The following is a 27,572-nucleotide window of genomic DNA, read 5'->3' on the forward strand; positions in this document are numbered from 1 at the left end:
TGATTGAAATGTGTTTACATTATGAGTAATATGATCACACATCTTACATTTCTTATTGTTGCATTTAAAACTCCCTTTTCTTAATCGTTCACTGATGGTATTTTTATTTCCAAATTGATTCGATCTTTCTCCATTATTTTTATTTTGCATAATTTTGATCTTGTTTTTAACAATTTTGCTGGGTGCCAAAATCCTTTTTAGGTTTGGTGCCTTTTTAAAGACTACTGTTGGTTTTGTGTCAAGTAACTGACCCAATATAGGATCCTTCTTAAGGATTTTCCAATGTTTGTCTATACTCCTTTTTATCATATCATGATTGCAATTGTATTCTGTAATGAACATGACTTGATTTTGTCGGCTCTCTTGAGATCCATTAGAATTTTTTGAGAAGTATAAATTTCTGTCATCATTTTTAGCTCTTTCATATCCACTATTGATGATATATTCTGGATACCTTTTTTCTCTAAATCTTTTTATGAGAATTTGGCTCTGAGACTCATAATCTGTTATGTTACTACAATTTCTACGGACTCGTTTGAACTGCCCGTAGGGTACATTTATCTTCCATGGGCGATGGTGATTGCTCCTATAGTCTAGGTAACTATTACAGTCAACTTGTTTAAAGTGTGTACTGGTAATAATTCTGTTGTTATCGAAACGTATTGATAGGTCCAAGAAAACCACACCACTATCATCTATTGTACTAGTGAATTTTAAGCCTCTATTGTTATTATTTAGATGCTTCACGAAATTTTCTGCTGATAATTTGTCGCCTTTCCAGACGACAATCAGATCATCTATAAAGCGGCCATAGTATACCAGGTTCGCCCCAAAGTTTGGGTCATAAACATACTGTTGTTCGAAAGACCCCATATATAAATTAGCATAACTAGGGGCGAACCTGGTACCCATGGCCGTTCCTCTAACCTGAAGATAGTATTCATCTTGAAAAATAAAATAATTATGGTGTAAAATAAACGAAATTAATGATAGAATGAATTCTTTTTGAGTATCTGGTAAATATATGTCTGTCTCTAGGAATTCGGAAATAGCTTGAATACCCATAGCGTGTGGGATATTAGAGTATAGGGCTTGTACATCACATGTGATCCAAATTAGGTCACAAGTGATGTTAATTTTTTCAAGTTTACTGATCAAGTCCGATGAGTCTCGTATATAGGAGGTTAGACCTATTACGTACTTCTGTAAAAAGAAGTCAACGTAAGATGATGCATTGTCTGTTAAACTCCCTATTCCCGAGATTATCGGGCGACCAGGTGGACATTTGGAATCTTTATGCAGCTTAGGGAGATGGTAATAAAAAGCTCTATTGGGTTCAGTTGGAATTAAATAATTTTTTTCTTTTTTGTTTACTATACCTTCTTTATAGGCACACTCTACTATATCACCCAATGTTGCCAAATATTTAATAGTTGGATCAAATGACAATTTAATATAATAATTCTTGTCATCCAGGATTCTATTTGCCTCTGTTAAATAGTCTGTCAGATCCTGAATGACAGTTCCCCCGCCTTTATCGGCTTGTCTTATGACGATAGACTTATCATTTTTTAGAGACTGAAGGGCCTGTTTCTCATTCCAATAAAGATTGTTCTTTTTGTTTAAACTTTTAGGAATCAGATCTAAGTCATCAGTAACCAATTGTCTGAAGATTTCTATATGGGCATTATTTTGGAGTTTAGGAATGAAGTTTGATTTGTTTCTAAAGTTTGTGTGAATGAAACCTTCACACAAATGGTCCATTAAAGATTCAGGCTCAAATGTGGGAACAGTTTGATTTTTGAGCCTAGCGTCCATACTGTCCAACAATATAGGCAACATATTTTCCTCTTTTAATTTTTTCTCTGCAAAAAATTTTTGCATCGAAAGCTTTTGTGTGAATCTATTTAGATCAACAAATAGGGAAAACATGTTGTGTGTATTAGAAGGACTAAATGACAATCCTTTTCCTATCACCCTGATTTCGTCGTCTGACAATGGACGGGATGATAAATTAAAGATGCCCCTGCCTAGTTCCTGTAGTCTTGCCTTTTTGTAGGCTGTATTTCTTCCTCTACATCCTCGTCTGTGTGAGGTCTTTTGCCTTTGTATGGTGAGGTTAGGCTGACTACAGGTTCTAGGTAGCTGGCAATCTTTTTTTGTTTCCATATTGGTTGTCTTGGGCGCTGTTCTAAAAAATGATTTCCTGAAGTGGATGGTTGGGGATTATTTGTCTCATTATACTGGAATGGCCTTTCAACACAGCTTTGAGGATTTGAATCACTCAATGTATGAAACCTGTTTGAGGTACTAATTTCAGTATATTCTTGGGGACTATAATTTCTTACATTTTGAGTATGTTCTCGAGTCATATTTCCTACTGGTGTTCTCATGTGGGATGTTTGATTACTATACATCACTTGATCATTTGACCATTGGTTATTAGGCGATGGTCTATAATGATTGTATTGATCACGTGGATTCCTATCCCTGTTGTGATGATGAAAATTTCTTTCATCACTCACATACCCATAATTGTTTGTATTGGATGGGCCATTATGGGACCAATTCTGATAAGGTGCCTGATGTTGTTCCTTCCTAGGTTTTGGTTGATTATATGTGTTCTGTCTATAGTCTCTGTCATGATAATTCGATGCTTGTCTATTGTAGTTTCCGTTATTATAATTACCTGAATTTTTGTTGTTATTATTATTTTTGTTATTTTTATTTTTGTTTTTATGATGGCTGACCACTGTCCATCTACCATCATAATATTGATTGTTGGTAGGTGTGACTGGTGTCATCAGATTTCCTTCCTCTGAATGCTCATTAGAATTAGATGTTTCTATCTGTATTTTCTTTTTATTATAAGTGTAGATTTCACCTTTGAGGTAATCCTCATTGTCCCTGGCTAATTTTCGATTTTTATTCTCCATAAGTTCTTTCTGATAATTATCTGTTTTTTGCAAAACCATATAATTAAACTCTTCGTATTGTTTAGTAGATTTATATTTGTCTAGGCTTTGTTGGACTACTTCTATTTCCTTAGATATTTTTTCAACTAGAGATTTCCGATAGGAAATCCGAATTTTCATCAGAGATATTGAACAAATGGTTAATGTGTCCTCCCACTTTGTGTTTAATGATTGGTCATCCTTAAATGAGCAATTCTTAAGAATTCTTAGCCCCCTAGGGACTTGGTTGGCATCCACATATTTTTGGAGCATCTCTGCATCTAACCAGTGTCTACATTCATCATTTATAAGGTCTTCTAATTTTGCAAATAGGGTATGAATTGGCATATGATCAATAGATGCGTCTTCACTAGGGGCCACATTTGTGGATCCTACATGAGAAACTAATAATAGTCTCTTATTATGTCTTTCGTTAATAGAAAGCATATTTAGAAGTTTTTACAAATGTGGTAGGTCTAAAAAATTATTTTATTTTAAACTTATATACCTATCTAATCTCTTATAATTATATTTTGGTCAATATACCAATGTCACACTAATGTTATGTGTCAGTGGATAAAAAAAAAAAAATATATATATATTACTTCAGTGATTATTTGTTATGTGATTAATTAATATTTTATAAAACAGTGCTCAGATATATTATTCCAATATATCAAGTGAAAGTTATTTTTTCTACCAATTTAGTGATAAATTTTATAGAAAACAATGTGAGTGACTTCAACCTAAAATATGATTCATGTGTTTATATAAATTTTTCACAATCTTTTGATCTCTAAATAATGTTTACTACAAATTGTGGACTATACTATATTCCAGAAATATTGTGACAGAATGTTCAGTGACTAATTACTGTTGTTACTATCATAATGCTAAAGTGAGATTTTTGCTATGTATGATGGTATATTTGGTGATTAGGGTGTGTTCATCTAAAAGCCTAATGCTATTATTTAAGGTATAAATAATAGCATTAGGCTTTTAGATGAACACACCCTAATCACCAAATATACCATCATACATAGCAAAAATCTCACTTTAGCATTATGATAGTAACAACAGTAATTAGTCACTGAACATTCTGTCACAATATTTCTGGAATATAGTATAGTCCACAATTTGTAGTAAACATTATTTAGAGATCAAAAGATTGTGAAAAATTTATATAAACACATGAATCATATTTTAGGTTGAAGTCACTCACATTGTTTTCTATAAAATTTATCACTAAATTGGTAGAAAAAATAACTTTCACTTGATATATTGGAATAATATATCTGAGCACTGTTTTATAAAATATTAATTAATCACATAACAAATAATCACTGAAGTAATATATATATATATTTTTTTTTTTTTTTATCCACTGACACATAACATTAGTGTGACATTGGTATATTGACCAAAATATAATTATAAGAGATTAGATAGGTATATAAGTTTAAAATAAAATAATTTTTTAGACCTACCACATTTGTAAAAACTTCTAAATATGCTTTCTATTAACGAAAGACATAATAAGAGACTATTATTAGTTTCTCATGTAGGATCCACAAATGTGGCCCCTAGTGAAGACGCATCTATTGATCATATGCCAATTCATACCCTATTTGCAAAATTAGAAGACCTTATAAATGATGAATGTAGACACTGGTTAGATGCAGAGATGCTCCAAAAATATGTGGATGCCAACCAAGTCCCTAGGGGGCTAAGAATTCTTAAGAATTGCTCATTTAAGGATGACCAATCATTAAACACAAAGTGGGAGGACACATTAACCATTTGTTCAATATCTCTGATGAAAATTCTGATTTCCTATCGGAAATCTCTAGTTGAAAAAATATCTAAGGAAATAGAAGTAGTCCAACAAAGCCTAGACAAATATAAATCTACTAAACAATACGAAGAGTTTAATTATATGGTTTTGCAAAAAACAGATAATTATCAGAAAGAACTTATGGAGAATAAAAATCGAAAATTAGCCAGGGACAATGAGGATTACCTCAAAGGTGAAATCTACACTTATAATAAAAAGAAAATACAGATAGAAACATCTAATTCTAATGAGCATTCAGAGGAAGGAAATCTGATGACACCAGTCACACCTACCAACAATCAATATTATGATGGTAGATGGACAGTGGTCAGCCATCATAAAAACAAAAATAAAAATAACAAAAATAATAATAACAACAAAAATTCAGGTAATTATAATAACGGAAACTACAATAGACAAGCATCGAATTATCATGACAGAGACTATAGACAGAACACATATAATCAACCAAAACCTAGGAAGGAACAACATCAGGCACCTTATCAGAATTGGTCCCATAATGGCCCATCCAATACAAACAATTATGGGTATGTGAGTGATGAAAGAAATTTTCATCATCACAACAGGGATAGGAATCCACGTGATCAATACAATCATTATAGACCATCGCCTAATAACCAATGGTCAAATGATCAAGTGATGTATAGTAATCAAACATCCCACATGAGAACACCAGTAGGAAATATGACTCGAGAACATACTCAAAATGTAAGAAATTATAGTCCCCAAGAATATACTGAAATTAGTACCTCAAACAGGTTTCATACATTGAGTGATTCAAATCCTCAAAGCTGTGTTGAAAGGCCATTCCAGTATAATGAGACAAATAATCCCCAACCATCCACTTCAGGAAATCATTTTTTAGAACAGCGCCCAAGACAACCAATATGGAAACAAAAAAAGATTGCCAGCTACCTAGAACCTGTAGTCAGCCTAACCTCACCATACAAAGGCAAAAGACCTCACACAGACGAGGATATAGAGGAAGAAATACAGCCTACAAAAAGGCAAGACTACAGGAACTAGGCAGGGGCATCTTTAATTTATCATCCCGTCCATTGTCAGACGACGAAATCAGGGTGATAGGAAAAGGATTGTCATTTAGTCCTTCTAATACACACAACATGTTTTCCCTATTTGTTGATCTAAATAGATTCACACAAAAGCTTTCGATGCAAAAATTTTTTGCAGAGAAAAAATTAAAAGAGGAAAATATGTTGCCTATATTGTTGGACAGTATGGACGCTAGGCTCAAAAATCAAACTGTTCCCACATTTGAGCCTGAATCTTTAATGGACCATTTGTGTGAAGGTTTCATTCACACAAACTTTAGAAACAAATCAAACTTTATTCCTAAACTCCAAAATAATGCCCATATAGAAATCTTCAGACAATTGGTTACTGATGACTTAGATCTGATTCCTAAAAGTTTAAACAAAAAGAACAATCTTTATTGGAATGAGAAACAGGCCCTTCAGTCTCTAAAAAATGATAAGTCTATCGTCATAAGACAAGCCGATAAAGGCGGGGGAACTGTCATTCAGGATCTGACAGACTATTTAACAGAGGCAAATAGAATCCTGGATGACAAGAATTATTATATTAAATTGTCATTTGATCCAACTATTAAATATTTGGCAACATTGGGTGATATAGTAGAGTGTGCCTATAAAGAAGGTATAGTAAACAAAAAAGAAAAAAATTATTTAATTCCAACTGAACCCAATAGAGCTTTTTATTACCATCTCCCTAAGCTGCATAAAGATTCCAAATGTCCACCTGGTCGCCCGATAATCTCGGGAATAGGGAGTTTAACAGACAATGCATCATCTTACGTTGACTTCTTTTTACAGAAGTACGTAATAGGTCTAACCTCCTATATACGAGACTCATCGGACTTGATCAGTAAACTTGAAAAAATTAACATCACTTGTGACCTAATTTGGATCACATGTGATGTACAAGCCCTATACTCTAATATCCCACACGCTATGGGTATTCAAGCTATTTCCGAATTCCTAGAGACAGACATATATTTACCAGATACTCAAAAAGAATTCATTCTATCATTAATTTCGTTTATTTTACACCATAATTATTTTATTTTTCAAGATGAATACTATCTTCAGGTTAGAGGAACGGCCATGGGTACCAGGTTCGCCCCTAGTTATGCTAATTTATATATGGGGTCTTTCGAACAACAGTATGTTTATGACCCAAACTTTGGGGCGAACCTGGTATACTATGGCCACTTTATAGATGATCTGATTGTCGTCTGGAAAGGCGACAAATTATCAGCAGAAAATTTCGTGAAGCATCTAAATAATAACAATAGAGGCTTAAAATTCACTAGTAAAATAGATGATAGTGGTGTGGTTTTCTTGGACCTATCAATACGTTTCGATAACAACAGAATTATTACCAGTACACACTTTAAACAAGTTGACTGTAATAGTTACCTAGACTATAGGAGCAATCACCATCGCCCATGGAAGATAAATGTACCCTACGGGCAGTTCAAACGAGTCCGTAGAAATTGTAGTAACATATTATGATTATGAGTCTCAGAGCCAAATTCTCATAAAAAGATTTAGAGAAAAAAGGTATCCAGAATATATCATCAATAGTGGATATGAAAGAGCTAAAAATGATGACAGAAATTTATACTTCTCAAAAAATTCTAATAGATCTCAAGAGAGCCGACAAAATCAAGTCATGTTCATTACAGAATACAATTGCAATCATGATATGATAAAAAGGAGTATAGACAAACATTGGAAAATCCTTAAGAAGGATCCTATATTGGGTCAGTTACTTGACACAAAACCAACAGTAGTCTTTAAAAAGGCACCAAACCTAAAAAGGATTTTAGCACCCAGCAAAATTGTTAAAAACAAGATCAAAATTATGCAAAATAAAAATAATGGAGAAAGATCGAATCAATTTGGAAATAAAAATACCATCAGTGAACGATTAAGAAAAGGGAGTTTTAAATGCAACAATAAGAAATGTAAGATGTGTGATCATATTACTCATAATGTAAACACATTTCAATCAAATGTCACTTCCAAAATATATAGAATGAATAGTCGAATGACATGTGCATCTAACTATATAATATACATGTTAACTTGTATTTGCGGACATCAGTATATAGGTCGCACCTGCAGACGCCTAAGTGTAAGATGGTCCGAACACTTTCGTAATGTTAAAAAGAATTATAAATTACATAGTGTATCCAGACACTGTAATGCAAAACATGACGGAAATCCATGCTGTTTAAAAATAATTCCAATAGAACATATCCTCAAATCTGATTTTTACAACCGTTTTTTCAGATTAAGACAAAGAGAGACCTTTTGGATATATAGGTTACAAACCTTACATCCACTAGGTCTCAACCTGAATATTGACCTTGCAGCCTTTAAATAATCAATAAAATTAAATAATCAAACTAATGAATAAACAAAATAAATACAACATTACGTATAGAGAACAGTAATCAATAATCAATAAGAAACACAAAGATATAAATAGGAGTGTGTTTTGAGATAAAGATAATAATTCTTTATGGTCATTTAAATCATAGGCAGCTTTACTATGACATCAGCCAAGAACAATGATGCAATAGATTACCCTATAGAAACTAATGGTCAAATACATAAGTACTAATATACAAATAATGAATAAATATGTCATTTTGGTCAAATGATTTAGAATATACAATAATTGATTTTATTTATACAGATACATAATTTTATGACATTTAACAATGAGACAAATTCATAAACATCATTTGTTATTATGAAATGCTGTATAGCGTAATGTCAGAATGTGTGAATCCAATATACGATATCGACATAATGATTTGGGACTAAGGTAAAATTTGGGCACATTTCTATTGAGATTGCATTGGAATATAATGTAGTCGTATTATATATAGAGCCCATTTAATAGTATATAGTTTATTTTAGAAGAAATAGAATAATAATAATTTATGAGATATCCAAAGAGAATTTGTCACGCAAGAAAGTATAACGAACCGAATATAAGATATCAAAAAACCAAAAAGGAAATCACAAATTAAAATAACATAAGAACAAAATAAAATCCAAGTATCTAGAGGACGTAGATTAACAATGCCATGATATAACGCAAAGTTAAGAATAATAGTATGATTTCCAATGTGGTCTAAAATAGATGTGCTCACTGAGAATAATATATCCGCCCCCCTTAAAGGTGTGTAAAGTTTTAGCTGTTGTGATTGGTTAGAAGAGGTACATAAGCAGCGGGAATACTATACTGTGTATTAAAGCCTGATGAAACGACCCTGCATGGTCGAGAAACGCGTTGCTGATTTTAAAACATTTTAAATAAATTGTTTTATTGTACCTCGTTTGGAGTGGGTTTTACTTTCACTCTAGCACTATTACCAATCAATATCCAGAAACCACAGTGTATGGGACACCTGGTTTGTCTACACTGTGGTTCTATTGTTTGAATCGGACGTTTGCAAGGAAGGTGTGTGAGCCCAAAGAATCGTTGATTGGCTTCAACACTCACGTGACTGCGGGAGTTTGGTGCACGCCATTGGTTGGTCTTCCGGGCGACGGTTGAGGTCCCGGTCTGCTTCACTAGGCACAATTTGGTGCCGCTGCGTTTGTAAGTATTCCATCTATATGTTACCTGAGCGTGTTTGCAGTTTGTAACAATATTACCCTATGTCTGGCGCCTTCTTATCTTCAATCTAGATTCGCTTATAGATATTTATGCCATATCTTATGGTAAATCTTCCTAGTCACAGGTTTACGAGTCTGAATCATGTTCTCTATGACCGATTCTGAAAATCCACGCTTGGATAAAATTAAGCGTTCAATCTCAAAGCAGTCAGCTTCAGAGAAACTAGATTTAGATGAAGGAAGGGCCCTTGAAGTAGAAGGTCCTTCCTCAACGGAATTCTCCAAGGTGGAAGAGATGACATGTCCACCAGGTCTGCATACCAAATCCTGCAAGGCCACGCCAGTGTAAGGAGGATCACTGAGGCCCTCTCCTGCTTGATTCGAGCAATGACTCGAGGTAGAAAAGCAAATGGAGGAAATAGGTATGCAAGACTGAAATTCCAAGGTACCGTCAGAGCGGCTATCAGTACAGCCTGAGGGTTCCTTGACCTTGACCCGTACCACAGAAGATTGGCATTCTGCCAAGAAGCCATGAGATCCAATTCTGACTGACCCCATTTGAGAATCAGGCTGGAAAACACTTCCAGATGGAGTTCCCACTCCCCCGGGTTAAAGGTCTGCTTGCTTAGGAAGTCCACCTCCCCGATGTCCACTCCTGGAATGTGGATCGCCAACAGACAGCAATTGTGGGTCTCCGCCCACTGAATGATCTTGGCTACCTCTGTCATGGCCAACGAACTCCGAGTTTTCCTCCCTGATGGGTGATGTAAGCCACAGAGGTTATATTATCTGACTGGAACCTGATGAACTGGGCCGAAGCTAACTGAGGCCAGGCCAGGAGAGCATTAAAGATTGCTCTCAATTCCAGAATGTTTATGGATAGAACAGATTCCGACCAAGTCCATGTTCCCTGAGCCTTTATAGAGCCCCAAACTGCTCCCCATCCTAGAAGGCTGGCATCTGTTGTCACAATCACCAAGGAAGATCTGCAAAAGCAGGTTCCCTGGGAGGGATGATCCTGAGTCAACCACCAAAGTAGAGATCCCTTGTCTCCTGCTCCAGCTATAATCGTAGAGACAGATCCGCATAATCTCCGTTCCACTGCCTGAGCATGATTAACTGCAGAAGTCTGAGGTGGAAACGGGTGAACGGGATGATGTCCAGTGCCGCTACCATCAGCCCAATTACCTCCATGCACTGAGCCACTGATGGCCGAGGAGAGGACTGAAGTGCTAGGCAAGAATTGAAAATCTTTGATTTCCTGACTTCTGTCAGAAAAATTTTCATTGATGAGGAGTCTATTAGGGTTCTCAAGAAAACTACCCTTGTAGTTGGAATCCATACGTGAGACCGCAGGAAAGATAACAACATTTCCGCGTGTGATCTTGCTTGTTGAAAGTAAGGCACCTGAACTAGAATATTGTCCAGATAAGGTACCACTCCAATGCCACGCAATCGGAGCACCACCAGCAGGGATCCCAGAACCTTTGAGAAAATTCTGGCAGCTATGGCAAGACCGAATGGAAGTGTTTGTCCGGAAATGCAAATCTTAGAAACTTGTGAAGGTCCCTGTGGATGGGAACATGCAGGTATGCGTCCTTTAAATCCACTGTGGTCATAAATTGACCCTTTTGGACCAGAGGAAGAATGGAATGAATAGTTTCCATCTTGAAGGACGGCACTCTGAGAAACTTGTTTAGATTTTTGAGATTTAAATTGGTCTGAAGGTTCCTTCCTTCTTGGGAACCACGCACAGATTGGAATAGAATCCCAGACCTCGTTCCTGCATTGGAACAGGAACAATACACAGTATAAGAATGCCTCTCTTTTTGTCTGGTCTACAGATAATCTTGAAAGCAGAAACCTGCCCCTGGGAGGAAAGGTCTTGAACTATAGTTTGTATCCCTGGGACACAATGTCCACCGCCCAGGGATCGTGAACATCCCGAACCCAAGACTGAGTAAAGAAGGAAAACCTGCCCCCTGTGGTGACATTTTATCACAGGAATATTGGAATATAGCTCACAGATTTTATAACTGGCAATTCACATAGCTGGTTTATTCAAGTAGTTCTTTTGTTCTAGTGTCTGTCTAGGTGGGATACTCCCAATGGCCTGTGAGTGGCATTTGAAAGGCCACTCCCTTTTGAATTGGGGTATAAAATACTGTAACACCAGAACCTCTCTCTCTCTTCTTATCTTGGGCATGCTGCAAAGATGGCTGACACTCTGAAGAAATATGGCTAAGTACATTCCTATGATTATTTTAGCAGTGTTGGACAAATTGGGGTTAGTGTAGTAAAGTTGCCCTGTATCTTAAAATGTGGACTGTATCTGTAAAATATATATATATATATATATATATATATATATATATATATATACCTGTAAATATTTATCTTATTATTAACATATATTGATTCCTAAATAAACTGTTTGGCAAATAATGGAGACCCTCTCAAAGAGTTTATTTCACAATTTATTTGTGTTGGGTTTAGTGGTTTCACCATAGAGATTTAGTATATTATATTTAGTAGAAAGTAAAGATATTTTAAATTAATAGATAACCACACCCCCCACAAGATCCGGTCCAAGATCGGGGACAGGCCCTTCATGCTGTCTTTGGCCAAACAGCTGGCTTCTTGGATTGCTTTCCCCAGTTCCTAGACTGATTGGGTCTCCAGGAAGACTTGGACTGCTCCTGATTGGAGGAGGGAGTGGAAGGATTTCCGCGAGCCAATACGGCAAAGCCTGAAATCTTAGCTCCCAGCTTAATTACCTGAAGGGAATCATCTGTAATAAAGGAGTTGGCCAACTTAAAGGCCTTTATCCTATCCTGGATTTCTTTTAGGGGAGTGTCTGTCCAAATAGAATCAGACAATGCATCAAACCAGTATGCTGTCGCAATAGTGACAGTAGCAATACAAATCGCAGGAAGCCATTGTAAATCCATAGGATCCTTAAAGGAACAACTATCCTCTATGGGAATAGTAGCTTTCTTGGCTAGCGTGGAAATTGCCCCTTCCATCTTGGGTACCGTCTGCCAAGACTCCTTGATAGAGTCTGCTATAGGAAAACATCTTTAAATATAGGGGATGGAGAAAAAAAGGTCTCTTCCCATTCCTTAGCAATAATCTCTGTAGCCCTATCTGGTACAGGAAATACTTCCACCATGGAGGGCACGTCAAAATACTTGTTTAGGATTGACTACGACAGTAGTATTGGAGTCGTCCAGGGTAGCTAAAACCTTCTTAAGTAGTAAACGGAGGTGCTCTAGCTTAAATTTGAAGGATACAACTTCAGCATCAGAAGAAGGAATTACACTGTCTGAATCTGAGATCTTACCCTCAGGTGATACTGAAATATCCTCTTCTTCAAACTTATGAGAGGGAAAGTTCAGATTGGATACAGTCGTCACAGAAACCTTACAAACTGATTTTTTTTACATTTCCTCTTGCGCTTTCCCTGTAGCAAGGGAATTGGGAGGAAAAGCATGGCACTGTATTATTAATAAAACAATTTGGGACACCTGAGGAGAACAACTGCGGCATATTTTGAACATTGTCAAAAAACTCCTAAACAATATTGGCTCAAAAAGCTAAAATTTTGTGTTCTCTCAACACATGAGGAGCAGAAAAAGGACTGGTGGACTATATAATCATTTAAACAAAAAGGATATCTGTAATCTATAACAGAATCTTGATCTTAACAGAAATAAAATAAAAACATAAAATTTTACTAAAATTTTATACAGAAAAAAAACGTTACTGTCTCTTTAAATTTTAAACAGTAATGGCAAAAAAATTTAACTGTTTTATTTTTGAACTGACAAAACGTGATTGCTTTATATTTTACTGCAAAATAAAGATTCAAACAGCTTCTACACCTCAGCTTAGCTCTGCTGAGTTGTCAACCTTGTTGGATTACCGGAGATAATGTATATGAAAACCGGAACCAAAAACAGAGCTGTTGCAAATAATGTTAAACTATCTTTAATCCATTTTAACTAAAAACGGCAAGTAGCCAGATTTCTCTCATTCATATACCGTAATTGAGAAAAAATATGTGCGCAACAGATAATTCTACCGCCACACAAGCCCCGCCCATCGTGGGCGTGTCAAAATTAACATGTCAGTCAACATTTTATGCAAAGCTCCGTAATAACTAACTGAGTATCACCAATATTGAGCCTATCTCCTCAGGTCCCCAGTGCCTGCAAATGCTGCCGTATATAATCCCCTTAAGTACATTAGGATTACTGTATCAAAAAAATAAAAATAAAAAAAAAATAATAAAATGCCATATTTTTCCCTAATGAATAAAGTGCCCAAATTTTTTCTGAGTCCTTTTTCTTTACTAGTCTCAGAAAAAATAAAGTCAGCACTTACCTCATAAATCTGCCAGGCAGCAAGGGAGCTCACTAGGTTTGAGAGGTCCTCTCCCTCACATGGACCTGTGGAAAAAGAAATAAAGACTGAGCCATTTTACTCAGGTTTTCAGGATTAGGGCATCATAAATATATGGGAAGCGCAGTGAGAATTATGTCCCACAAGTTCCCATTGCTCTAAAGCCACCAATGCTCTACTAAAGAGACTGATATGGACTACGGCTACACCCTAGAACAAAGCAGCACAATCTTGTACTACTTAAAATATAATAAACTCTTGCTTGAAGAATCTTTTACTAAAACCTAACTTTACCACTTCCTTGCTCTAACGTAGGCAAAGAGAATGACTGGGGTGGGATAGAAGGGAGGTGATATTTAACAGCTTTGCTGTGGTGCTCTTTGCCGCCTACTGCTGGACAGGAGTGATATTCCCAACAGTAATTAATGATGATCCGTGGACTCATCGTGTCATTAGAAAGAAATTTGATAATAGGGAGTAAACTAGAAAGTTGCTTAAAATTGCATGCTCTATCTGAATCATGAAAGAAAAAATGTGGGTTTAGTATCCCTTTAAAATCAGTTCCACTACTGGGACCTAGCGGAACACATCTGCCTGTTAATTAAAAATAGCATATGTTTGTAGCCACCAGTCACCAACGAGCCTACCTTTTCAACAAAGGATACCAAGAGAATTAAGTACATTTGATAATTTAGGTAAATGGAAAAGTCCTTAAAATTGCATGTTCTGTCTGAATCAGGAAAGTTTAGTTCTGACCTTCATGCCCTTTATTACACAAATAAAAAATGTGGCTTTCCCATTCCTAGTTGTCAGCAGAGGAGGTGTTAATTTAATTCCCTGCTGTCATCAGATAAATTAGCAGAGGAGGTGTTAATTTAATACCCAGTTGTCAGCAGGTAAATCAGCAGAGGAGGTGTTAATTTAATTCCCAGCTGTCAGCAGATAAGTCAGCAGAGGAGGTGTTCATTTAAAGGGATACCGTACCCAATTTTTTTCTTTTGTGATTCAGATAGAGCATGCAATTTTAAGCAACTTTCTAATTTACTCCTATTATCACTTTTTCTTCGTTCTTTTACTATCCTTATTTGAAAAAAAGAGTTCAGAACCCTGTCAGCAGGTAAGTCAGCAGAGGAGGTGTTAATTTAATTCCCAGCTGTCAGCAGGTAAATTAGCAGAGGAGGTGTTTATTTAATTCCCAGCTGTCAGCAGATAAATTAGCAGAGGAGGTGTTTATTTCATTCCCAGCTGTCAGCAGGTAAGTCAGCAGAGGAGGTGTTAATTTAATTCCCAGCTGTCAGCAGGTAAATTAGCAGAGGAGGTGTTTATTTAATTCTCAGCTGTCAGCAGATAAATTAGCAGAGGAGGTGTTTATTTCATTCCCAGCTGTCAGCAGGTAAGTCAGCAGAGGAGGTGTTCATTTAATACCCAGCTGTCAGCAGGTAAGTCAGCAGAGGAGGTGTTCATTTAATACCCAGCTGTCAGCAGGTAAATCAGCAGAGGAGGTGTTCATTTAATACCCAGCTGTCAGCAGGTAAATCAGCAGAGGAGGTGTTTATTTAATTCCCAGCTGTCAGCAGATAAATCAGCAGAGGAGTTGTTTAATTCCCAGCAGTCAGCAGGTAAATCAGCAGAGGAGGTGTTTATTTAATTCCCAGCTGTCAGCAGATAAGTTAGCAGAGGAGTTGTTTAATTCCCAGCTGTCAGCAGGTAAGTCAGCAGAGGAGGTGATCATTTAATACCCAGCAGTCAGCAGATAAATCAGCAGAGGAGTTGTTCATTTAATACCCAGCGGTCAGCAGGTAAATCAGCAGAGGAGGTGTTAATTTAATTCCCTGCTGTCATCAGATAAATTAGCAGAGGAGGTGTTCATTTAATACCCAGTTGTCAGCAGAGGAGGTGTTAATTTAATTCCCAGCAGTCAGCAGATAAGTCAGCAGAGGAGGTGTTCATTTAAATGGATACCGTACCCAATTTTTTTCTTTTCTGATTCAGATAGAGCATGCAATTTTAAGCAACTTTCTAATTTACTCCTATTATCACTTTTTCTTCATTCTTTTACTATCCTTATTTGAAAAAAAGAGTTCAGAGCCCTGTCAGCAGGTAAGTCAGCAGAGGAGGTGTTAATTTAATTCCCAGCTGTCAGCAGGTAAGTTAGCAGAGGAGGTGTTTAATTCCCAGCTGTCAGCAGATAAATTAGCAGAGGAGGTGTTTAATTCCCAGCTGTCAGCAGATAAATTAGCAGAGGAGGTGTTTAATTCCCAGCTGTCAGCAGGTAAGTCAGCAGAGGAGGTGTTCATTTAATACCCAGCTGTCAGCAGGTAAATCAGCAGAGGAGGTGTTCATTTAATACCCAGCTGTCAGCAGGTAAGTCAGCAGAGGAGGTGATCATTTAATACCCAGCTGTCAGCAGGTAAGTCAGCAGAGGAGGTGACCATTTAATACCCAGCTGTCAGCAGGTAAATCAGCAGAGGAGGTGATCATTTAATACCCAGCTGTCAGCAGGTAAATCAGCAGAGGAGGTGATCATTTAATACCCAGCTGTCAGCAGGTAAATCAGCAGAGGAGGTGATCATTTAATACCCAGCTGTCAGCAGGTAAGTCAGCAGAGGAGGTGATCATTTAATACCCAGCTGTCAGCAGATAAATCAGCAGAGGAGGTGATCATTTAATACCCAGCTGTCAGCAGAAAAATCAGCAGAGGAGGTGATCATTTAATACCCAGCTGTCAGCAGGTAAATCAGCAGAGGAGGTGATCATTTATTTCCCAGCTGTCAGCAGGTAAATCAGCAGAGGAGGCGATCATTTAATTCCCAGCTGTCAGCAGGTAAATCAGCAGAGGAGGCGATCATTTAATTCCCAGCTGTCAGCAGGTAAATCAGCAGAGGAGGTGATCATTTATTTCCCAGCTGTCAGCAGGTAAATCAGCAGAGGAGGTGATCATTTAATTCCCAGCTGTCAGCAGGTAAATCAGCAGAGGAGGTGATCATTTAATACCCAGCTGTCAGCAGGTAAATCAGCAGAGGATGTGATCATTTAATACCCAGCTGTCAGCAGGTAAATCAGCAGAGGAGGTGATCATTTAATACCCAGCTGTCAGCAGGTAAATCAGCAGAGGATGTGATCATTTAATACCCAGCTGTCAGCAGGTAAATCAGCAGAGGAGGCGATCATTTAATACCCAGCTGTCAGCAGGTAAATCAGCAGAGGAGGTGATCATTTAATACCCAGCTGTCAGCAGGTAAATCAGCAGAGGAGGCGATCATTTAATACCCAGCTGTCAGCAGGTAAATCAGCAGAGGATGTGATCATTTAATTCCCAGCTGTCAGCAGGTAAATCAGCAGAGGAGGTGATCATTTAATTCCCAGCTGTCAGCAGGTAAATCAGCAGAGGAGGTGATCATTTATTTCCCAGCTGTCAGCAGGTAAATCAGCAGAGGAGGTGATCATTTAATTCCCAGCTGTCAGCAGGTAAATCAGCAGAGGAGGTGATCATTTAATACCCAGCTGTCAGCAGGTAAATCAGCAGAGGATGTGATCATTTAATACCCAGCTGTCAGCAGGTAAATCAGCAGAGGAGGTGATCATTTAATACCCAGCTGTCAGCAGGTAAATCAGCAGAGGATGTGATCATTTAATACCCAGCTGTCAGCAGGTAAATCAGCAGAGGAGGCGATCATTTAATACCCAGCTGTCAGCAGGTAAATCAGCAGAGGAGGTGATCATTTAATACCCAGCTGTCAGCAGGTAAATCAGCAGAGGAGGCGATCATTTAATACCCAGCTGTCAGCAGGTAAATCAGCAGAGGAGGTGATCATTTAATACCCAGCTGTCAGCAGGTAAATCAGCAGAGGAGGTGATCATTTAATACCCAGCTGTCAGCAGGTAAATCAGCAGAGGAGGTGATCATTTAATACCCAGTTGTCAGCAGGTAAATCAGCAGAGGAGGTGATCATTTAATACCCAGCTGTCAGCAGGTAAATCAGCAGAGGAGGTGATCATTTAATTCCCAGCTGTCAGCAGGTAAGTCAGCAGAGGAGGTGATCATTTAATACCCAGCTGTCAGCAGGTAAATCAGCAGAGGATGTGATCATTTAATACCCAGCTGTCAGCAGGTAAATCAGCAGAGGAGGTGATCATTTAATTCCCAGCTGTAGATGCTGTCTAATAGGCATCCTCAGACACACATTTCTTATGATATATTTGAATTGCAAAACATTTTTTGTTCTTAAACTGAACTCCCAGAAATGCGCAAAGCTTAGATCAAATGACATAAAATCAGTCAGCGTAGCTACATTGCTCACTTCTGCCACACAATCTTGAGGGAATTTTGGGTCTGCTTTAAAACACAATGGTGAACACAGAGGGCAGCAATAAAGCAAAGCATTAAGCTATTTATGGAAATGCAGGGAGGGATCCACTCAGTGTAGTGAAGCAGAACACATTATGTAACATCTCTTCATTTAAATGAATATTCTTTGGTTGATTCTGGTCTTCAGAATTATGTCAAAGACCAAAGAAGGTGAAAGAACCCAGACTGACCTCAATAGACCTTGCAGGCGCTCTACAGATCGTGGTGCTGAGAGTGGGAAGACAATGCGGTATTTCTGCAGCACTGAGACACTGTACTGCAACAGAGACTCAAAGGATTCCGCCAGTTCTGCTCTCTGTGGGGACACAGGATAGAGTAATGTATGTTACCTGTAAACAGGATCGAGTGACATGTGGCCAGGGTACAGAAATGAAGGTGACACATGACAGGAATACACAGGGTAGGGTCACAAATGGACTGGGGACACAGGATATGTAGATACCTGGCCCAGGGACATAGGATATGGTGACACATAGCCAAAGGACACAAGACAGGGTGACAGGTAGCCAGGGGACACACAATAGGCACAGAGACCCAGAGCTGAACAATATATGGCACATAGACCCAGGGCAGAACACATGGTACAGAGACCCAGGTCAGAACACATACAGAGACCCAGACAGAACACATGGTACATAGACCCAGACAGAACACATGGTACAGAGACCCAGCAGGGCAGAACACATGGTACAGAGACTCAGGGCAGAACACATGTTACAGAGACCCGGGTAGAACACATGGCACAGAGACCCAGGGCAGAACACATGGCACAGAGACCCAGGGCAGAACACATGGCACAGAGACCCAGTCAGAACACATGGTACAGAGACCCAGGGCAGAACACATGGTACAGAGACCCAGGGCAGAACACATGGTACAGAGACCCAGGTCAGAACACATACAGAGACCCAGACAGAACACATGGTACATAGACCCAGACAGAACACATGGTACAGAGACCCAGCAGGGCAGAACACATGGTACAGAGACCCAGACAGAACACATGGTACAGAGACCCAGGGCAGAACACATGGCACAGAGACCCAGGGCAGAACACATGGTACATAGACCCAGGGCAGAACACATGGCACAGAGACCCAGGGCAGATCACATGGCACAGAGACCCAGACAGAACACATGGTACAGAGACCCAGGGCAGAACACATGGTACAGAGACCCAGACAGAACACATGGTACAGAGACCCAGGGCAGATCACATGGCACAGAGACCCAGACAGAACACATGGTACAGAGACCCAGGGCAGAACACATGGTACAGAGACCCAGGGCAGAACACATGGTACAGAGACCCAGACAGAACACATGGCACAGGGACCCAGGGCAGAACACATGGCACAGGGACCCAGGGCAGAACACATGGCACAGGGACCCAGGGCAGAACACATGGCACAGAGACCCAGGGCAGAACACATGGTACAGAGACCCTGAGCTAAACAATATATGGCACAGAGACCCAGGGCAGAACACATGGCACAGAGACCCAGGGCAGAACACATGGCACAAAGACCCAGGGCAGAACACATGGCACATAGACCCAGGACAGAACACATGGCACAGAGACCCAGGACAGAACACATGGCACAGAGACCCAGGGCAGAACACATGGCACAGAGACCCAGGGCAGAACACATGGCACAGAGAGTTGAGAGACCCAGGGCAGAACACATGGTACAGAGACCCAGAGCTGAACAATATATGGCAGAGACCCAGGGCAGAACACATGGTACAGAGACCCAGGGCAGAACACATGGTACAGAGACCCAGGAAAGAACACATGGTACAGGGACCACGGCAGAACACATGGCACAGAGACCCAGGGCAGAACACATGGCACAGAGAACCAGGTCAGAACACATGGCACAGAGACCCAGGGCAGAACACATGGCACAGAGACCCAGCAGGGCAGAACACATGGTACAGGGACCCAGGGCAGAACACATGGTACAGGGACCCAGGGCAGAACACATGGTACAGGGACCCAGACAGAACACATGGTACAGGGACCCAGACAGAACACATGGTACAGAGACCCAGGGCAGAACACATGACACAGAGACCCAGGAAGAACACATGGTATATGGGTATCTAATACAGAACAAAACATGACATAGGGACGCAAGACAAAGCAACAAAGGGCATAGAGACCAAGGACAGAGCAAGATGTGGCATAAGCATCCAGTTCAGCACAACACATGGCATATATAGATTGTAATCTAGATTGTAAGTTTCCACAGGAATAGGGTCCTCAATTCCCCCTGTATTTGTCTGTAAAAATTTGTCTTTTATTGTATTGTTTCTCCGTTGTACTTTTATCCTTGTACCCATGGGCAGCGCTGCGGAATCTGTTGGCGCTTTATAAATAAAGAATAATAATAATAAAATAATATATAGTCAATGCAGAAGAACACATGGCATACGGGCCCAATGCAGATCACCACGTGACACATGGGCCCAGGGCAGAACACCACATGGCAAAGGGACCAAGAAAAGGAAAACAAATGGCATATTGACCTAGGGAAAATAAACAGATAACATAAGGATCAGTAGACAAATCAACAAACGACAAAGGCACACGCCATGATAAGAAAAAAAGACAATGACATAGGACACCATACAGGGTGGCTACTGAATGGTAACACAAAAGAATATGACACACTGAATGGTAACACAGAACATAGTAACAGACTGAATAGTAACACAGAACAAGGTAACACACTGAATAGTAACACAGAACAAGGTAACACACTGAATAGTAATACAGAACAATGTAACACACTGAATAGTAACACAGAACAAGGTAACACACTGAATAGTAACACAGAACAAGGTAACACACTGAATAGTAACACAGAACATAGTAACACACTGAACAGTAACACAGAACAAGGTAACACACTGAATAGTAATACAGAACAAGGTAACACACTGAATAGTAATACAGAACAAGGTAACACACTGAATGGTAATACAGAACAAGGTAACACACTGAATAGTAACACAGAACAAGGTAACATACTGAATAGTAACACAGAACAAGGTAACATACTGAATAGTAACACAGAACAAGGTAACACACTGAATAGTAACACAGAACAAGGTAACACACTGAATAGTAACACAGAACAAGGTAACACACTGAATAGTAACACAGAACAAGGTAACACACTGAATAGTAACACAGAACAAGGTAACACACTGAATAGTAACACAGAACAAGGTAACACACTGAATAGTAATGCAGAACAAGGTTACACACTGAATAGTAATACAGAACAAGGTAACACACTGAATAGTAACACAGAACAAGGTGATACACTGAATAATAACGCAGAACAAGGTAACACACTGAATAGTAACATATAACAAGGTAACACACTGAATAGTAACGCAGAACAAGGTAACACACTGAATAGTAATGCAGAACAAGGTAACACACTGAATAGTAACACAGAACAAGGTGACACACTGAATAGTAACACAGAACAAGGTAACACACTGAATAGTAACACAGAGCAAGGTAACACACTGAATAGTAACACAGAACAAGGTAACACACTGAATAGTAACACAGAACAAGGTGATACACTGAATAGTAACACAGAACAAGGTGATACACTGAATAGTAACACAGAACAAGGTAACACACTGAATAGTAATACAGAACAAGGTAACACACTGAATAGTAATACAGAACAAGGTGACACACTGAATAGTAACACAGAACAAGGTAACACACTGAATGGTAACACAGAACAAGGGAACACACTGAATGGTAACACAGAACAAGGGAACACACTGAATGGTAACGCAAAACAAGGTGACACACTGAATGGTAACACAGAACAAGGTGACACACTGAATGGTAACACAGAACAAGGTGATACACTGAATGGTAACACAGAACAAGGTGACACACTGAATGGTAACACAGAACAAGGTGACACACTGAATGGTAACACAGAACAAGGTGATACACTGAATGGTAACACAGAACAAGGGAACACACTGAATAGTAACATAGAACAAGGTAACACACAGAACAAGGGAACACACTGAATGGTAACGCAGAACAAGGCAACACACTGAATAGTAATACAGAACAAGGTGACACACTGAATGGTTACACAGAAGAAGGTAACACACTGAATAGTAATACAGAACAAGGTGACACACTGAATGGTAACAATGTGGAACACACTGAATAGTAACACAGAACAAGGTGACACACTGAATAGTAACACAGAGCAAGGTAACACACTGAATAGTAACACAGAACAAGGTAACACACTGAATAGTAACACAGAACAAGGTGATACACTGAATAGTAACACAGAACAAGGTGATACACTGAATAGTAACACAGAACAAGGTAACACACTGAATAGTAATACAGAACAAGGTAACACACTGAATAGTAATACAGAACAAGGTGACACACTGAATAGTAACACAGAACAAGGTAACACACTGAATGGTAACACAGAACAAGGGAACACACTGAATGGTAACGCAAAACAAGGTGACACACTGAATAGTAACACAGAACAAGGTGATACACTGAATGGTAACACAGAACAAGGTGACACACTGAATGGTAACACAGAACAAGGTGACACACTGAATGGTAACACAGAACAAGATGATACACTGAATGGTAACACAGAACAAGGGAACACACTGAATAGTAACACAGAACAAGGTAACACACTGAATGGTAACACAGAACAAGGGAACACACTGAATGGTAACGCAGAACAAGGGAACACACTGAATAGTAATACAGAACAAGGTGACACACTGAATGGTTACACAGAAGAAGGTAACACACTGAATAGTAATACAGAACAAGGTGACACACTGAATGGTAACATAGAACAAGGGAACACACTGAATAGTAACACAGAACAAGGTGACACACTGACTGGTAACACAGAACAAGGTGACACACTGAATAGTAACACAGAACAAGGGAACACACTGAATGGTAACATAGAACAAGTTAACAAACTGAATAGTAACACAGAACAAGGGAACACACTGAATGGTAACACAGAACAAGGTAACACACTGAATAGTAATGCAGAACAAGGTAACATACTGAATAGTAACACAGAACAAGGTGATACACTGAATGGTAACACAGAACAAGGTGACACACTGAATGGTAACATAGAACAAGGGAACACACTGAATAGTAACACAGAACAAGGTAACACACTGAATAGTAACACAGAACAAGGTGACACACTGAATGGTAACATAGAACAAGGGAACACACTGAATAGTAATACAGAACAAGGTAACACACTGAATAGTAACACAGAACAAGGTAACACACTGAATGGTAACACGGAACAAGGGAACACACTGAATGGTAACACAGAACAAGGGAACACACTGAATGGTAACGCAAAACAAGGTGACACACTGAATAGTAACACAGAACAAGGTGATACACTGAATGGTAACACAGAACAAGGTGACACACTGAATGGTAACACAGAACAAGGTGACACACTGAATGGTAACACAGAACAAGGTGATACACTGAATGGTAACACAGAACAAGGGAACACACTGAATAGTAATACAGAACAAGGTAACACACTGAATAGTAACACAGAACAAGGTAACACACTGAATGGTAACACAGAACAAGGGAACACACTGAATGGTAACACAGAACAAGGGAACACACTGAATGGTAACGCAAAACAAGGTGACACACTGAATAGTAACACAGAACAAGGTGATACACTGAATGGTAACACAGAACAAGGTGACACACTGAATGATAACACAGAACAAGGTGACACACTGAATGGTAACACAGAACAAGGGAACACACTGAATGGTAACGCAGAACAAGGGAACACACTGAATAGTAATACAGAACAAGGTGACACACTGAATGGTTACACAGAAGAAGGTAACACACTGAATAGTAATACAGAACAAGGTGACACACTGAATGGTAACATAGAACAAGGGAACACACTGAATAGTAACACAGAACAAGGTGACACACTGACTGGTAACACAGAACAAGGTGACACACTGAATAGTAACACAGAACAAGGGAACACACTGAATGGTAACATAGAACAAGTTAACACACTGAATAGTAACACATAACAAGGGAAGACACTGAATGGTAACATAGATCAAGGGAACACACTGAATGGTAACATAGAACAAGGTGATACACTGAATGGTAACACAGAACAAGGTGACACACTGAATGGTAACATAGAACAAGGGAACACACTGAATAGTAACACAGAACAAGGTAACACACTGAATAGTAACACAGAACAAGGTGACACACTGAATGGTAACATAGAACAAGGAAACACACTGAATAGTAACACAGAACAAGGGAACACACTGAATAGTAACACAGAACAAGGTGACACACTGAATGGTAACATAGAACAAGGGAACACACTGAATAGTAACACAGAACAAGGTAACACACTGAATAGTAACACAGAACAAGGTGACACACTGAATGGTAACATAGAACAAGGGAACACACTGAATAGTAATGCAGAACAAGGTAACACACTGAATAGTAACACAGAACAAGGGAACACACTGAATAGTAACACAGAACAAGGTAACACACTGAATGGTAACACAGAACAAGGTAACACACTGAATAGTAACACAGAACAAGGTAACACACTGAATGGTAATGCAGAACAAGGGAACACACTGAATGGTAACACAGAACAAGGGAACACACTGAATAGTACAAGAACACTGAATAGTAACACAGAACAAGGGAACACACTGAATGGTAACACAGAACAAGGGAACACACTGAATAGTAACACAGAACAAGGTGACACACTGAATGGTAACACAGAACAAGGTGACACACTGAATAGTAACACAGAACAAGGTGATACACTGAATGGTAACACAGAACAAGGTGATACACTGAATAGTAACACAGAACAAGGGAACACACTGAATAGTAACACAGAACAAGGTGACACACTGAATGGTAACATAGAACAAGTTAACACACTGAATGGTAATGCAGAACTTGGGAACACACTGAATGGTAACACAGAACAAGGGAACACACTGAATAGTAACACAGAACAAGGTGACACACTGAATGGTAACAAAAACAAGGTAACACACTGAATGGTAACACACAACAAGGTAACACTCTAAATGGGGATATAGGACTATGGGTCTATTGATCAATAAATCACCAGCATGGAGAGAAATCCTACAAAACCTTTTGAGGGCTTTTTTGAGCATAGTGTTATAACGTATGTTGTATTATAATGTATGTTATATTATCATATATGTTGTATTATAATGTATATTGTTTTATAATGTATATTGTTTTATAATGTATTTTATAGTATAATGTATGTTATGTTTTATAATGTATATTGTTTTATAATGTATATTATATTATAATGTATGTTAGATTGTATTATAATGAATATTATATTATAATGTATCTTTTATTATAATCTATGTGTTGCTTCTTCAGATTCAGAACCTGTCATAGCAAGATAATCAGATCTCAACCTAAAATGTGCCTTACTGAAATTCATTAAGGACCTCACAGTACTGATGAGACTTCTAAGATAATCTCACCAGAGTGGAGAGCTATAGACCATCATCCCTAAGTCACATTCAGCACACGACACCACTCAGTGACATAGAATGTGACCCCCTCTCATAGACCGCACCTGGTCATCCTGCAGTCTGCCTCGGATCCACAGGTACTCAATACTGGTGATATGATGCAGGAGACAATTATTGCTGAACTCCAAGCTCTGGTACAGCTTACTGTATGCCAGCCACTGCCTATAGGGACAAAAGGAGAGGTGACATGAGGATAGAAAGTGAATGGATGGAGAGAAACTAGCAAAATAGAAAGTATGCCATGCACAGTGCTAGATAGATAGACAGGCAGCAGACAGACAGACAAACATAAAGATAGATAGACAGACAGGCAGCAGACAGACAGACAGACAGACAGATAGATAGATAGGCAGGCAGGCAGGCAGCAGACAGACAGACAGAAAGATTTATTTTCGGTAGGATGAAGAACTGAGGAGAGATGGTAAGCCTCTATAAATTGTTCCTGAAACTAAACAAAGCAGGGATGAGTACCAGAGGACAGGGGACGTGCATGAGAAGTCTTGGTGGTGAGAGAGGTAATAGGAGGGGAGTGACGCAAGCCAGAGGTTGATCGCAGAGGGCGGGTCGGGGAGTATTTTGAGATGAGTGAGGAAATATGTCTAGATTACAAGTGGAGCACAAAAATGATAGCACTGTCGAGCTCGGACACCATTTAAGTTAAATCAATAGCGCTGCTATGTGTGCGCTGATATTACAAATAGAAAGTAAAATGCTAGATCGCAAGCAAAAGACCCAGGCACACTAACATCTAGAAGCTGGAAAAATGTAACTGCACTAACTTCCTTACCCCATAGACTTCTATGAGGTGCGCTACAAAAACCTTTTCTGTGTTTCACGCGAGTACTTAAGTTGCGCTAAAGCTGAACGTGTGTTAAAAAATACTTCAAATATACATAGGCCATTGAAGTATTTCTATTAAAAAATAAAAAAAAATTGAGTTTAAAAATGATGGGCCAAATTAGAAGTGGTGTGCTATTTAGAGCTTTTGCTTGCAAACAAAGACCACTAGAAGTAATCTTTTAATGCGCACAGGTTAGCACACATATTACAAGTTGAAAGTAAAATGTTTGCTGTTGGGCTTCAGACAATGCGACCGCGCTAACTTATTCTCTCCATAGACTTCAATGGAGCGTGCAAATAAATAAAAAAAAGTAACACCTATCACTCGCACACTAATCCAACTGCGTTTAACCAAGTGCGCTAAACCCAACATGAATTATGAATATGTCATATTCCAATGTTCTTCCCATAGAAGAAAGTGTTATATTTATTTTTAAATCTCTCTCTCTCTCTCTTTTTCTTTCTCTCTTTCTTTCTCTCTTTCTTGTCAGGGGTTAAATGCTACTAGCCCACGCTAATCCCAAGACTCCTTCACAGAGTACCCGGCCGTGCTAATAGGAGGCTTAGTGCGGCCTTGGGTTCTGTGAAGAAGGGTCAGGATCAGCGCGGTTCCCCAGCGTGCTATAGGTAAGTGCAGAATTGAGTAGATTTTTTGGTATTAGCGCGGCTCTCGTCAGTATTTATTCCTTTTCTTTAGATTTCACGGTGCATTTGTATGGATATTCATATCTGTGTTTCATTAATGAATTTGCATTTGTAACAAAACAAATACA

General features: G+C 38.9%; 1 protein-coding gene across 2 annotated transcripts in view; it reads right to left on the minus strand.

Annotated features, from left to right (window-relative positions):
- The window catches only part of UNC13D (unc-13 homolog D), a 422,729-nt gene that overhangs the window by 205,243 nt on the left and 189,914 nt on the right, over nucleotides 1–27,572 (minus strand). For both annotated transcript variants that reach the window (XM_053709129.1, XM_053709134.1), the window contains exons 14-15: nucleotides 26,004–26,121; nucleotides 18,432–18,556 (exon numbers count right to left, since the gene is read on the minus strand). In XM_053709129.1, coding sequence (XP_053565104.1) covers nucleotides 18,432–18,556; nucleotides 26,004–26,121 — 243 coding nt within the window. The remainder of the gene's footprint in view (nucleotides 1–18,431; nucleotides 18,557–26,003; nucleotides 26,122–27,572) is intronic.

Source organism: Bombina bombina, chromosome 1 (assembly GCF_027579735.1).
Source record: "Bombina bombina isolate aBomBom1 chromosome 1, aBomBom1.pri, whole genome shotgun sequence".
NCBI lineage: Eukaryota > Metazoa > Chordata > Amphibia > Anura > Bombinatoridae > Bombina > Bombina bombina.